General features: G+C 43.5%; 1 protein-coding gene across 1 annotated transcript; it reads left to right on the top strand.

Annotated features, from left to right (window-relative positions):
* The first annotated feature begins 13,535 nt into the window (after window positions 1-13,535).
* LOC117612439 lies at window positions 13,536-14,648 on the top strand. The gene is made up of 2 exons (XM_034341127.1): window positions 13,536-14,033; window positions 14,136-14,648. Exons 1-2 carry the CDS (start codon window positions 13,536-13,538, stop codon window positions 14,646-14,648), a joined length of 1,011 nt encoding a protein of 336 aa, XP_034197018.1.
* The last annotated feature ends 1,178 nt before the right edge of the window (window positions 14,649-15,826 follow it).

The raw sequence follows: 15,826 nt of genomic DNA on the forward strand, positions 1-15,826 counted from the left end.
AACTCCAGCTACTTCTTTACGGACGAGGAATGTGTCTCCATTGAGGAAGAAGCCAAGGCTCCCTTCTGCTGAGAAAACCCAAGTAGGAGCTATTCCCACATCATCTGCCAGAGTCAAACATCTTGTTGGTGCATATAGAAAGAAGATTGGTGGTATGCGCAACATTAGGGATGTTCCCCTTAAGCCTCTTGTTGATGAGTTTGGAGATTGTGATCTGCTCCACGACGTAGTTCGTGCACAGTCCAGCTCACCTGTTGAGAAGCCAAGAGATACTAATTTTCCTCTCCGAAGTTCGGGTCATTTGCACCTGTCGAAGAGTAGAGGTCGATGTGCGAGGTCTGCTTATCTATCCAACCATCATGATCCAACTGTTGAGTCATAAGCAGTCAAGTGTGGAGTTGATTCATCGTCGTCAATTCCTTTGGAAGTAAGGTTGGCAGAGGCTAAGAAAACAAGAGAGTCATCTGCTCGGGAAAAAGGTTCTTCTGCAACATCAGCGGCTGATCCAAAGGTGGACAAGCCCAGCCCTACAGGGGATGCGGGCGTGTCTAATCTACTCAAGACGCACTTTCTATCGAGTCCATCTGCTTGCGCGGAGCTGGTTGATCAAATCCGTCAGGCTGGTGATCTTGGTACTTTTTCTAGTCTTTCTTTGGAAAAACAAAGAGAAGCAACATTTCATCTGCTTAAAAAAGGAGTGGTTTTTGCTGTGGAGACCATTCGGAACTCGTCGTCTGCTGTTGCCCCCTCTTTTGCTCAGCTTTGTGAGTTAGAGAAGAAGAATGCTGAGCTGGCTAGCAAGCTATCTACCGAGCAGACTCGTTACGAGAAGAAGACGTCTGATTTGCGGGTGATGATATCTGAGGTGAAGAGTTCCCTTACTGAGAAGGATTCCGAGCTCAGCTCTTCTGCTGTTGACTTGGCAAGTCGAAAAGATGCTTATTTTCGCCTTGAGCGCAAGAATGCGGACATCTCTCATAGTTATGACAAGCTTTTGCCTAGATTTCACGCCTATCACAAGTCTGCTGAAGAATCCAAGTCTAAAGCTGTCATAGACGCGTACAAGTTGAGCTACTTGGACTGCACAATTGGATATGATCCCTTCTATGCCATTGGAGATGAAGACATCGAGATTCTCTATCCTGACTTGCCCCCTGTGCAAAGTGAGGAGGTTAATGCTGCGAACACCGAAGGAGCTGAAGAGCAGGTGGCTGAAGAGGCAGTAGCTGAAGAGGATGAAGCAGAGGATGATGCAGGTGATGAGGCGATGGCAGACGTCATAGATCAGGCATGTGGAGCTGCTAAGAACATGGCTGATCAGGTGGACGTGGAAGAGGCTGCAGATCAAGGGTCTCCTGCTGGCGTTTCGGAGTAGACGAAGACTCCTTTATTTCTTTTCAGCTTTTGTAGTCTGCTCTTTGTCTAGAATAATTGGTCTTGTTTTGACCATCTTCTTTTTGTTTGAACTTGGCCGGTTGGTCACTTTGCTATGGAAATTTCAGTCTTTATTTTTTCAACTTCAATTTGCATATTGTCTTGTGAACTGCTTGAGTAACCGGTTAGTGTCTTGCTGTGTATTTCCCTTGTGATTTTGGCAAAAGCCAGGGTCCCCCTTGAGGGACTCCGGGCGTATTCTGCATTTTTCCAAAAAACGCTTAAGACGCTTCTGGTCGTTGCCCTGCGTCTCCCTTAGGACGCTGCTTATGGACAACTGTATGACTATCCTGCCCCCCTTAGGAAACGGATAGGAACCTGGATACCTCCCTTAGGAAATTCCTGGCGCACCCTGCAACCCCCTTAGGATGCTGCTTTATGGGCTGCGTCTCCCGTAGGACGCTTTTGGTTGTCGCCCTGCGTCTCCCTTAGGACGCTTTTTATGGACAACTTATTTGACTATCCTGCCCCCCTTAGGAAACGGATAGGAACCTGGATATTTCCCGCAGGAAGCATGGTGACCCCCTTTTAAGAAACTCTTGGCACGCCCTGCGTCTCCCTTAGGATGCTGTTTTGCAGGTTGCGTCACCCGAATGATGCTTCTAGTCGTCGCCCTGCGTCTCCCTTATGACGCTTTTTATGGGTAATTGTTTGGCTATCCTGCCCCCCTTAGGAAACGGATAGGAACCTGGATACCTCTCTTAGGAAATTCCTGGCGCACCCTGCAACCCCCTTAGGAGTTAGGATTGTGGGCTGCGATCTCCTTGGTGATGCTTTTGCGTCTCCCTTCGCCCTGCGTCTCCCTTAGGACGCTTTTTATGGGCAACTGTTTGGCTATCCTCCCCCCTTAGGAAACGGATAGGAACCTGGATACCTCCCTTAGGAAATTCCTGGCGCACCCTGCGTCTCCCTTAGGACGCTTCTTTGCGGGCTGCGTCTCCCGAAGGACGCTTCTAGTTGTCGCCCTGCGTCTCCCGAAGGACGCTACTTATGGGCAACTGTCTTTTGTTGTGGCACATTCTGAAATTTGCAGTAGTTGCTTCTTCTTCTTCAGAAATGTGCAGTACTCAGTCGTCTGCTGGGGACTGAGCAGGTAGGAGGAAGCGTCATGGATTGTATCTTTGGAGGTGGTAGGCGTTCCATTGTCGCGGAATCTCCTTCCCTTCCATGGTGTCAAGCGTATAGCTTCCTCTGCCCCCGGACCGGCTGATCATGTAAGGGCCTTCCCAATTGGGTTTCATCTTTTTAGATCCTTGTCTTTGTGCAGTGATGAAGGCCTTTCTTAGCACAAGGTCGCCTGGTTGAAACTGTCTGATCTTGGCTCTTTTGTCGTAGTAAGACTTCAACTGCTGTTGATAGGAGGCGACTCGGACAATGGCCTTCTCGCGCTTGCCTTCAAGTAAGTCAAGGTTGAGTCTCATCTGCTCGGAGTTCTGCTCAATACTGCCCACTTCGATGCCTATAGAGGGGACAGTGATGTGAGGAGGAATGATCGTTTCAGTTCCATAGGCGAGGGAAAATGGGGTTTCGCCAGTTGATCTTCGCATGGTGGTGCGATAAGCCCATAGTACGCCAGGGAGCTCATCTACCCATTTTCCTTCGGCGCCTTCTAATCTCTTCTTTAGACAGTCCAATATTATTTTATTGGATGCCTCGGCCTGGCCGTTGCCCTGAGGATATCTCGGGGTAGATAGATGCTGCTTGATGCCATACTTTTTGAAGAAGGCAGTGATCTGCTTGCCGATGAATTGTGAGCCATTGTCGGTGACTAGTGATTGTGGGCAGCCAAACCGGCAGATAATGTTTCTCCAGATAAATCGTTCCACATCATCTTCTTTAGTAGAGGATAGAGCTTCGGCCTCGATCCATTTAGTAAAGTAATCAGTGGCGACGATCATCATTTCTTTCTTGGCAGGTGCCGTTGGCATGGGGCCTACTAAGTCGATGGCCCATTGCATGAAGGGCCACGGACTGTTCTGCGGATGGTAGATTTCGGCAGGCAGATTAGGAACTGGTTTGTACCGTTGGCAGCGATCACATCTTTTGACATATTCGGTGGAGTCGTGGCGCATAGTAGGCCAGAAATAGCCTACGTTTAGAGCCTTCTGGGCGAGTGACCTGCCCCCAGAGTGGTTGCCACACTCGCCGTCATGAATTTTGCAGAGGACCTCAAGTGTTTGAGGGTACTTTATGCAAGTGAGATGAGGGCCGGAGTATGATCTGCGAATGAGCTTGTCGCCTTGCTTGTGATATCTCGAGCTTTCTGTTGGACCTTCCTAGCTTCGGACTTATCCATTGGCAGATTTCCATTCACTAAGTAGTCGATGATGGGGTCTTGCCAGCTGGGGTCTTCATCGATCTGCATTGAGTCGATTGGCTCTATTTCTTCGATGCTTGGTCGATCAAGGTGTTCGACTGGGATGGAGCGTCTGAACTGGGTGTCCAGCGCTGATCCTAGGCTTGCCAACGCATCTGCATGAGTGTTCTCTGCCCGTGGAACTTGTTGGATGGTGAAAGTAGGAAATTCTTTCAAAAGTCCTTGGACTTTGTCGAGGTACTGGATCATTCTTGGATGCTTTGCCATGTACTCGCCTGAGGCTTGATTCGTGATCAGCTGGGAGTCTGAATAGATGGCTAATCTCTTGATCGTCAGTTCTTTTGCTAGGCGCAGTCCTGCGAGCAATGCCTCATATTCTGCCTCATTGTTTGAAGCAGAAAAGCCTAGTGTGATGGCTTGTTCCAACAAGGTTCCGTCTGGGGTGATTATGACGACGCCTGCCCCTGCTCCTTTGTGATTTGATGCTCCGTCTACATGCAATTGCCACATGTCGTTAGGTAGGTTTGAATCGGTGGGGGAAGTGTCGTCTGCTTTTTCCTTGCTTTTTGTGACCATCTTCTCTTCTTCGGCTGTCGGAGTAAACTCTACAACAAAATCTGCTAAAGCTTGGGCTTTTATAGCAGTCTTCGGCCTGGTAGAGGAGGTCGTATTGACTGAGTTCGATAGCCCATTTCATGAGTCGCTGAGAAGCGTCGGGGCTGTGGAGGATCGATCTCAAAGGAAATTCTGTCATGACAATTATCCGGTGTGCTTGGTAGTAGGGCCTTAGTTTTCTCGCGGAAACTACAAGCGAAAAAATGAGCTTCTCCATTTTCGGATAGCGAGTCTCTGCATCAAGGAGAGCTTTTGAAGTGTAGAATACCGGATGTTGTGCCCCCAGCTCTTCTCGGATGAGAGCTGAGCTGACAGCTGAGTCGGACACCGCCAGGTAGATGTACAAGTCTTCGCCTGGTATCGGTTTTGAGAGTAAGGGAGGTGAAGTGAGGTAGGTTTTCAAGTTTTGAAAAGCTACTTCGCACTCATCATCCCACTTGTCCCTGTGTCCTTTCTTCAAGGCTTTAAAAAATGGCCTGCACTTGTCGGTAGATCTTGAGAGGAATCGGTTGAGAGCTGCCGCCCTACCCGTTAGACTTTGTATCTCCTTTGTTGTGGCAGGTGACTTCATGTTGAGTATAGCCTTGATTTGATTTGGATGTGCCTCAATTCCTCTTTGGGTGACTAAGTATCCCAGGAATCGGCCGGACGAGACTCCAAACGTGCATTTGCTCGGGTTCAACTTCATGTTGTATTTTCGGAGTAGGCTGAATGCCTCGGCAAGGTTCTTGATGTGGTCTGCTCGCTCGGGAGCTTTGACTAGCATGTCGTCTACGTAGACCTCCATAGTCTTGCCGATTTGTTCCTTGAAAATTTTGTTCACCAGCCTTTGGTAGGTTGCTCCGGCGTTCTTCAGCCCAAAGGGCATGACTTTGTAGCAGTATGTACCTCTTTCGATGATGAAAGAGGTTTTAGCTTTGTCATCTTCATGCATCATGATTTGGTTGTAGCCGGAGTAGGCGTCCATGAAGCTTAGCAGTTGGTTGCCGGAAGTTGAATCGACGAGCTGATCAATTCTAGGTAGTGGAAAGTTATCTTTAGGGCATGCCTTGTTGAGGTCGGTGTAGTCGACGCACACTCTCCACAGACCTTTATCTTTCTTTGCCACTAGAACAACGTTCGCCAGCCATTCTGCGTAGGAGACTTCTTGAATGAAACCAGCAGCTAGAAGCTTATCGATCTCGGCTTCAATGATAGCAACCCGCTCGGGGGCGAAGTTGCGTCTCTTCTGCGCTACAGGTTTGATGGCTGGGTTGACGTGTAGGCGATGGCAGATGATCTGGGGATCGATGCCAGGCATGTCGGATGGCGACCATGCAAATACGTCTTTGTTGTTCCGGAGGAAGGCTGCAAGCTCTATCTTTTCCTCATGGCTTAGGCGCGAGCCGATCCGCGCTTTTCTCTCTGGCTTGTCAGGATCAAGGGGTACTAGCTCGACGTCCTCTTCGGGCTTCCATCCTTCTTCAGGAGAGACCTCCGGACGGATTCCCTCGACTTGGTCCTGATTCTTTGATTGCTATTGGGGAGTAGCTATTCCCTTTTCTTTCTGGTCTGCTCGGCCGTCAGAAACGGGATCTGCTTTCTCCTCTGCTTGTTCTACTTCCTTTAGATCTGCCTGATTCACAGGGAGGAACTGTGTTTGCTTGCCTTTCTTCAGCCTTTGAGCTGAGCATTTCCTCGCCATTGTCTGATTGCTGTTGATCTGGCTGATACCGCCCCCAGGAACTGGGTAACGGATCTTCTGATGTGTGGCGGAGGTGATGGCATTGATCTTGCCGATCCATGGTCGCCTTAGAATGCCATTGTAGGGTGATACTTCATCAATGACCATGAACGTTTGCGAGCTGATTACAGATGGAGAGTAGACGTCGAGATCTATCGTGCCTACGGTAACTGTCGTTGCGCCATTGAAATCAGTCAGCGACTTGGCTGATTTATTGATCTTTGCCTCTAAGCCCATCTGTTGGATGACTGCCAATTGTAGGATGTTGGCTGCACTGCCCTCATCTGCATGGACTCGGTCGACCATGGCCTGAGCGATTTGAATGCTGATGACAAGGGCATCATTGTGTGGTAGATCAAGGCCGATTAAGTTTTTTTTTGGAAGCCGATCACGGGATCGTCATATTAATTAAGATATTTATCTCAATTAATTAACTAGCCAGATAAACTGGTTTAATTAATTAATTTAAGAGATAATCTTCTTGTCCACGTGGCGTGCCCTGATTGGAGACGAAAATATATGCTCCCACAGAACATCCACAGAAAAGGGATATGATCCGCTTCCATTACACATGAAAGTTTTATTATATTTCAGTACAACTTTTTGATACGTTTGCTATCATTACAAGCTAAGTTACAGTATAATTATCAATTGTAGTGTAGCAAGCATCAGACAAGATGTAGTTGTACTTCTTTTATGGTATGACTTGAATATCAGGCAAAATGCATATGTAACCTAACTCTAAGAAAATTCAAGCTTTCTCCAAGGGCTCATTCACTCACCTCAAACATATTTAAGTATCTTTTATAACATGAGAGAGTGAGCGGAACAACTAAGAGTTCAACTATAATCACCTAGATTATGGTTTTATTTAAACATGGGTGTGCACGCGTCTAAAAGCCAAGTTCAAGTAAGAGCTCCTCGCAATTTTAAAGAGCCAAGTTTTTTCCTGAGGAGCAACATATGTCACTTTCTGAAAGAAATTCTCTCATGTTTTTTTTTTTTTTAATACAAAAATTCTCTCATGTTACTGGATAAAAACAATATTATTTACTATATATTGATTTCGGATTTTGGCCAGAAATGAAGTATAAGCTTTGGATCGATGCAGATAAAATAACCTCAAGCCAAACCTTTTACAAAATCTCAATCAATACTTGGTCAATAATTTTATTGAAGGGGCTACATGTTACATGTGTAATAAGGTGCTTAGTATCTCTTCCTCAATACAATTTATGCTGCTTGTCTTTCTTGGAACCTTCTTCATGTATTTTTGGTCTCTGGAAATGACAATCTCAGTGCATTGGGTGAGAAAAACATATCTAATAGATTAATTATCAACTTATGAGATATTTGATTAGTGATGATCGAAAAAGAAAGTAAAATAGACCTGTCAAATAAAAAGAAAAGGCACAAGAAATCAAAGAGAAACATATCCAAGTGCAAGTGACTATGTGCATACAAGAAATCAAGAAACATATATAGACCTAGTCTTGTGATGTACGGCATACAAGAAATCAAAGAGAGACTTCTAAATGCAAGTGGAGCCATAATCGTAATATTCCTTGCAACATCATAGGAGAAGAAAAAAAATGAAGAAGAAAGATTCCACAGAGTCTCAAAATAAGGAAAAAATGAAAGAAATATGGTTTTAGTTCTTTTTTTATATAAGCACTGGTCTAAATTGTTTTAAATTAATCTAATTAATAGAATATGGAATTAGAATTTGAGTAAAGGAGGTGGTCAAACTACCATAACCAACTGCCTTAATCCACACTGTGCAAACAAAATGTTTTAGAAAGTATTCCTAAAAGAATAAGTCAATTAATAAGTCAAGAACATACGACGGAGACGGACACAACACATCATGGGAACTCCAATAGGCCGATTCATATAGTTGCCGTAGGTATATATATATATATATATATATGTATATATATGTAGTCTCGTTTTATTGCCTCAAATAATTTTATAAAGTGATGATCTTGAGGAAATATCTAAAAATTAGACGGTTTGGAACATTGAAAAATAATGTGTGATGGGCCCTACAAGCCAATTTCCCATTTAGAATGTTCGCATAGGACCTCCAAAATGTAGAACCGCCACTGCTATAAGGGTGTCCCCCATAACCAACTGCCTAAATCCACACTATGCAAACGAAACATTTTAAAAGGTATTCCTAAAAGAATAAGTCAATTAATAAGCCAAGAACATGCGATAGAGACTGGCACAACGCATCATTGGGACTCCAATAGAGATTGCCGATTCATATATTCGTCGTAGGTTTATATATAAAGTAGTTAAATAACTAGTATCATAAAGCAACCAATGGAGTTGCTTCTTTAAGTGCATACTTATCTTAGAAGTCGCTGCTTGTTTTTTAATCTTCAATCCATCCCTGGATGGTGCTGGCCCATGTCATGCATTCTAGGTAGTATTTTACAAAAAATAATTGGACGCGTACCGAGTACCTTTTTTTATGAATGATAATGCATCAAAATGGCCAATTCGAAAGGTCGTCGTGAATCGTCCATGCAAATTAGTCAAATTAGTAAATTAATTAATTACAAAGTAGAAACACGCTTTGCTAAAAATTTCAAGAGTAGCTTACCTGCCAAAAGATGTAATTAGGTCGTTGTCATTCACATTTGCATGATAATGCATCAAAACTAAGGTCTAAAATTTCGATGATATCGGAAATATCGGTAGTCCAAAAATATGGAAATTTCGATGGAAATATCGGGATATTATCGATATCGATAAAAATTAAATAAAAACCACGGAAATTGTAAGAAAAACTTGAAAATTTTTATTGAAACTTTGGAGAATGTTTATTTAGTCAATTATCTATGTGTTTATCACAAAAAATTAGAAAGAAATGCATTGCATGATGGATTTAACTCATTTAAGTTGATTATACAGCAAGCGGGCAAACACTATGAGTGTAAAAAAATATAATAATTAATGAAAAAATATTAAACACGCCATAATCATTTATATATAATGATTTACTACAATATTTTACACTTTATACATTACATGGTAAGATACATGAGTGACTTAGTACCACATTGAGTTCCTATGAGGTTCAAATTTTTCATTATCTTCATCATCTCTATGTGTAGAGTAAGTGTATTGTGAAGAGTAGTCATCAAATGATAAATCCCCAAAATAGTTTTGCATGTAATTATTAACATACCACCCATATAAATATAAATATTTTCGCATATTATCACAAAAACATAAGTGATATGGTATTTAAGGTGTTGGAGGAGTAAAATGGGAGGGGTTCATATCCCCTTTGTGCTTTTTTCTCCCCTTTTTTCCTTTTTTTTTTTTTTTTTTACTTTTTTTTTCCTTCACATCGATATTTTCGATATTTTAGCGATATTACACCGATATTTTGACAAAATATTGCTGAAATGTGAGCGAAATTATCGACATCGATATTTTTCGATATTATCGTCGATATTGTCGATATTTATACGATATGTACATGGATATGTTCCGAAATATCCGTGATTCGAAAAAATCGAAATATCCTCGATATTTCGTCGATATTATCGATATTTCAGACTATGATCAAAACGGCCAATTAGTCTAATTAATTAATTAATTAATTACAAAGTACAAACATGCTTTGCTAAACATTTCGAAAGTATTACATGCCAAAAGATGTAATTATTATTCAAACTCTTCTAGAAGCGAGTCCTTGAATTTCAAATAATAAGATATTTAGTCATATACCAGTTCTTAGTACTAATAATATAGTTAAACCCTACACTATTGAATTTCTATAAACAAACCCAATAAAAACCCAAAAAATGACAACTAGCCCTATTGAATTTAAGTTTGATTATTAAATTACTTTAATACCCTATTGAGTGTTTTGAGTTTTTTTATGAGGTTTTAGGGTTGAGCTTGTTTTAAGAAATTGATGGTAGTTTTGTAATTCATAAAAAGTTAAAAGTCTATTTGTTATGTTGTAAATGGGTTTTGGGTGTGTTTCTAAAGTCTATTTCATATAGGATATTTTTATACTTTGAGCCCCTATTTTGGGTATAATAATGAATCTTCCTACACTATATATACTATACAAAAGTATTCTATATCAAACGTTTCTTCATTCTTCTTTATTAACAACTTTCATTATTTCAAGAAATCAGTGTGAGCAAATCAATAATAATAATTTACATCTACACTTCTTAGGTTTCAAAAACTTGCATTCACATTTGTGTCTCCAATAGGTATCAAATATAAACTGAGTAAAGTGAGCAAAGGGTTCAATGAATTGATCCTTTTATACATGAATGGACGATTCATATTGAAGCATGTCCGTTTCATCGAATGTTATTGTTAAATTCCAGTAAATCCATTTATTGGCTAATTGAATGTGTTTATATATATATTCACTTAACTAACAGGGTATTTTACTCACCGAATAACGCAACTTTTGTTCGTTAGGTAAATTCACATTATTTTAAGTATTAAAAAAGTCACCTTTTTAATTATGAAAATAGAGGATTATTTTATGAAATTTTTTTATTACGATAAATATATTAATGATGATGAAGCAAATCACAAAATAATTAATAGAACAAATCAAAGTTAATTGACTTTGTTCTGAGTATTAAAAAAAAGTCAATTTTTAACACTAATCTAGTAAATTTGATTTCAGAGTTAGCGCTAAGATTTTAAGGGCCCTGTGCAAAACTTAAACTATGACCTTCAGATAACCTTACATGAAAATACTGAAAAAATGTAGTCTACCTTCATATAATCAAATTTATAAGTTTTAATGTTTCAATTTGAGAAAGTTAAATACAAATATGTTTGGTATAAAGACTAGATTTTGTCTTTTAGTACTTGTTAACTATATATGAAGTCTTTTTTTTTTTTTTTTTTGGGTTACATATTGGGAGGAAAGAAACCCCTTGGGAGGAAGGGGGAGGCCACCACTGTGGTACATGCTCTCGACAACTATATGAAGACTTGTATATAGTATATTATAATTAATTATCAAACACACACACACATATATATATATATATATATATATATAGGGAGCTTTAGTTAAGGATCCCTCAAATAAGCTTATTTGAGGGACACTCTACTCATTCAAAGATCATCTCTACAAAGGGACTATATATATATATATGCATCAATCATCATCCCATAACCAAATATAACCGTATATATATTGTATATAAATGGTAACATGGTATTTCTCACTACCTTTACCCCAAACATGTCTCTTTACTCACTGATTGCACGGTGGCGTTTATATGGTAATCTAGTCATTCATTTGGTAAGTTACCATTTAAACGTGCATTACACCATCCTGTAAAATAAGTGTTTAAATGGTAACATGGCATTTCTCACTTGTTTTACCCACAAACGTATCTCTTTACTCACTGATCGCACAAGTAAAAATATATCACAAGACTTCAAAATTTGACGCATCAATCATTTTAAATTTAGACAAAGCACTAAGTAAGATGACCTTCAATTTGTACTCAAAATTGGGGTGGTGTCTAAATGAGTCCACATAGTTTGACACAATCCTAAGAAGAAGGCAGTTGACTAGTGAAATAGACTAGTCAAGCATGCATAAATTTGAGGTGGAATTAAAAGACCAACAACCTCCACGCACGAAATCCAACAAGTGATGTTAATTAAAACTAAAATAGAGCAATGCGATACTCCCCCTAAATAAGAGAAATGACACAGAAGTGCAGCAACGTATCTCAAACAGTCCAAAACAGAGCTGAAGCGAAGTGTTCCAAGGGCACGTAAAAGACAAGCTTCCCCTAAACAAGAGAATTGACATATGATGTCATCAACCAATCTCATACCAGTCCAAAACAAGAGAATGTAACCAAAACAACCGTCATTGAAGTTGTTGACGACAACAACATCAACTTCAGCTACACAAAAATGACTTACTGAAACCATGAGAGTTTTACAGACAACCAAGTCATGTAAAGTAAAAAGGGTCAAAACCAAGAGGAACTTGTTTATACCCGAATTAAACCTCCAATGACCACCGGCCACGTGGACGGAATTGGTATTCATCACTACAAGCCCTTCGGCATGATCCCTACCGAAGCTTATACGTCTCGACTCTTTTGCCCAAGGACACGTGTCATGCTCACAATCCGCTCCTACAGTCCCACATCGGAAATATGAGCATAGAGCACGCCTCCCAAGGCCTATATAAGGAGACCCCTTTCCCCAAAAGGAAGGGACAGAAACCAACGGTACGCTACCGCTTGACCTGTAATCTAATATTTACTAAATCCGTACTTACTTAAGCATCGGAGAGCCTTCGGCCGGTACCACACCGGTACCTCAAGGTCTTACCGAACGTGTCCTTTTGCAGGAACCTGATCTTCCGAAGACTAACTCCCTTCCGAAGACATAATATCACTAAGTTGGGCGAGCCACGTGTCAAACCACTTTTTCGCATCAACAGTTTGGCGCTGTCTGTGGAAAGCGAAATTAAAAAACCATCAACCCACAATCCCCTAAACACATGGGGACCACTTCAGTACCCACTTTCATATCAGAGGAAGGGTTTCCGTTCGGAAGGCAGGCTGGAGCTAGCCCAGCGCTACCCCCATGCACTCCCTTCGAAAACACCCCCTCAACCCAGACAACCGCCGAAGCCGAGCTAGTAGTCCAAATCGCGTCCCTGCGGAAGGACATGGCGAGGCTTCAGGAACACAACCACCTTCTTTCATCCAAAGTGGACGAAACCCAGCAGCTGCTGCACCAGCAGCACACGCAGAACATCCAGACAACTCACTCTTCCGAGAGTTTGCAAACCCCTCATAGGAGGAGGAAGTACGGAAAGGCCGCGAGGGCAACGCCCGCGCCTTCCAAACAGTTGGTGGTGCCGACACCCCGGGATCAACCACACGTCCCGAAGAAGGTCTACTCCGATTGCCGACACCGGCTTAACAATCGGGAAGCAGAGAGACAGAGGTCTCCAATCAGGATTAACGCTCGGCTAAGGGAATCCCGGATGAATGCCTTAGGAGGCAAGTCGCCCATTCGGAAGGTCAGAGGGCTGGAGACCCTGTTGTCCGACTCCTTTTTCAGAAAGTCCAGAAAATGGAAAACGACAAGGCTCGTTCCCAAGAACCAGAATGGGGAAAGCTTCGGCCTGGACCATTCACGAGACGCATCCGGCGTTCTCGGCAGGATAGGGAAGTACAACCACTGCGTATACCATTCTATAATGGAACCGAGGACCCCTTAACCCACCTCCATTCATTTCAATCTGCCATCGGATGCAAAGGTCTGAGCGATGAGGGGCAGTGTCTACTATTCCCATCTTCCCTTACCGAGGCAGCCCTGAACTAGTTCTACCGGTTGGAACCGGAAACGGTAGATTCATTTGACGAGCTGAAACAAATTTTCCTCAGTCACTTCATGATCCAAATGGACCGTCTTTACTCTGCCGATGATCTGTACACGATTCGGCAGAGAGAGGACGAACCATTGAGAGAGTATGCGGCGCGCTTCAGTCACGAATACTCAAGGTGTCCGGAAACAGATGATAAGGCAGCCTACGGCGCCTTCAAAAGTGGCCTTCGGTCCTCGCATTTTCGATACCTGGTACACAGCAGCAACTGGCGCACGTATGACGAACTGATGAAGCATGCAGCGGTGCACGCCAAGGCCGAGTACTTCAACTCGAAACCCAGTGTTTCGGCACGCCGAGAGGATACAGAGCCAAACGCTTATCCGGCAAAGACGCAGGCCTACGAGAGGGTCGACTCATATTCGACAGACCATAAGCGGAAAGACAACCGTGCCGATCGAAGAGATCAGCTGAAGAAGGGAAAAGGGCGGTATGGTCGCAACGACAACCGAGGACCCCTACCCAATCGGGACCACGTCAACGAGGTCTTCACCCTGCTGAATACCACCTATGAGGCCGTTCTGATGAACGAACAAGAAATAATACCCAAGCCGAATATTCGAAGACCCAATCGGCAAGACAACCGGGATACCGGTAAATTCTGCCGATACCATCAGCACAACAGCCACAATACGGAAAATTGTATAAGCCTGAGAAAGATCGTGGAACGGTTGATCCGAGAAGGGAGACTGGACCAGTATATCGCCCGGCAGCCACCGGCACCGGTGCCGAACCCCACTCGGCAGATAAACATGATAAGCACTATCAGCGGTGGCCCTACCGTTGCGAGAATGAGTAACCGTTCGATGCAACAGTATGTGCACGCCGCACAGTTTCCTCAAGTATTCGGCATAGAGGTGAATCGGCACGAGGAAGTACCAAAAGCTCACTGGGCACCGATCACTTTTTGTAAAGAGGAAGAAGAGGGAATCCTCTATCCCCACGACGACCCGATGATCATCCGAGCTGAAATTGCCGACTACGATGTAGGGCGAGTGCTGATCGATACTGGGAGTTCCGTGAGCGTGATATTTGCCGAAGCCTTCCGAGAGAATCAGTGGCGACCAGGTCAACCGGCAGTTGACACCTTTGCTGAGTTTCTCTGGGGACCTGGTCCAACCGATCGGTAGCGTTAACCTGCCAATTACCTTCGGTACGGCACCAAGGAAAACAACGACGTACGATCAGTTCCTCATCGTTAATTGCTCGACAGCATACAACGTCATCGTTGGCCGAATGGCACTTACGAGGATTAAGGCGCATCTTTCGCCCCACATGCTATTGATGAAGTTCCCAACCCCGAACGGCACGGGAGCAATCCGGGGAAATCAGTTGAGTGCGCGGACTTGCTACGCCACGGCCCTCAAGGCAACTTCTTTCAAACTCCCCAACGAGACCATGACTGTGCAGGGGTTACCGAACGGTATGGGGCCGATTGACGACCCAAGAGATGAATCCCCGACCCCTCACACACAACCTGCCGAAGAATTGGAGACCATATCCTTGAGCGATGAACAGCCCGATCGACAGGTTAGGATCGGCACAAGACTCACTGCGGACCTCCGAGCGCAATTCATAAATTTCTTGCGGCATCATTCGGAAGTGTTTGCATGGTCTTATGAAGATATGCCTGGCATCGCCCCAGAGGTAATCAGCCATAAACTCACCGTTTCCCCCGCTTATAAGCCCGTGAGGCAGAAGCGCCGATCATACGATGCCGAACGGTACGAAGCAATGCGCACGGAGGTCGATAAACTTCAAACCATTGGCTTCATCCGGGAGGCTCCATATCCGGTATGGCTGGCAAATTCCGTGATGGTAAGAAAGACCACCGGCGGTTGGCGAATGTGCCAAGACTATACCGATCTCAACAAAGCCTGCCCGAAGGACAGCTTTCCGTTACCACGGATAGACCAGCTCGTGGACACCAATGCCGGCCACGAACTGCTGAGCTTCATGGATGCCTATTCCGGCTACAATCAGATATTCATGCACCCTCCCGATAGCGAACACACCGCATTCATAACGGACAAGGGGTTGTACTGTTATAATGTCATGCCGTTCGGTCTGAAGAACGCGGGGGCAACATATCAAAGGCTCGTCAACAAAATCTTCGCCGGTTACATCGGCAACATCATGGAGGTTTACGTTGACGACATGTTGGTAAAAAGCAGAACTGCCGAAGAGCACTTGCAGAACTTATCAATCATGTTCGGCATACTGAAAGACTACCGGATGAGACTGAACTCGAAGAAATGCGCCTTCGGTGTATCTTCCGGGAAATTCCTTGGATTCATGATCAGCCATA

The sequence above is a fragment of the Prunus dulcis genome, unplaced genomic scaffold (assembly GCF_902201215.1).
Source record: "Prunus dulcis unplaced genomic scaffold, ALMONDv2, whole genome shotgun sequence".
NCBI lineage: Eukaryota > Viridiplantae > Streptophyta > Magnoliopsida > Rosales > Rosaceae > Prunus > Prunus dulcis.

Coding starts and splice junctions, on each gene's coding strand:
- LOC117612439 (XM_034341127.1), top strand. CDS start 13,536: ATGGACCGTCTTTACTCTGCCGATGATCTGTACACGATTCGGCAGAGA. Junction 14,034..14,135: donor TGCTGAATACCACCTATGAG/GCCGTTCTGATG, acceptor CGATACCATCAG/CACAACAGCCACAATACGGA.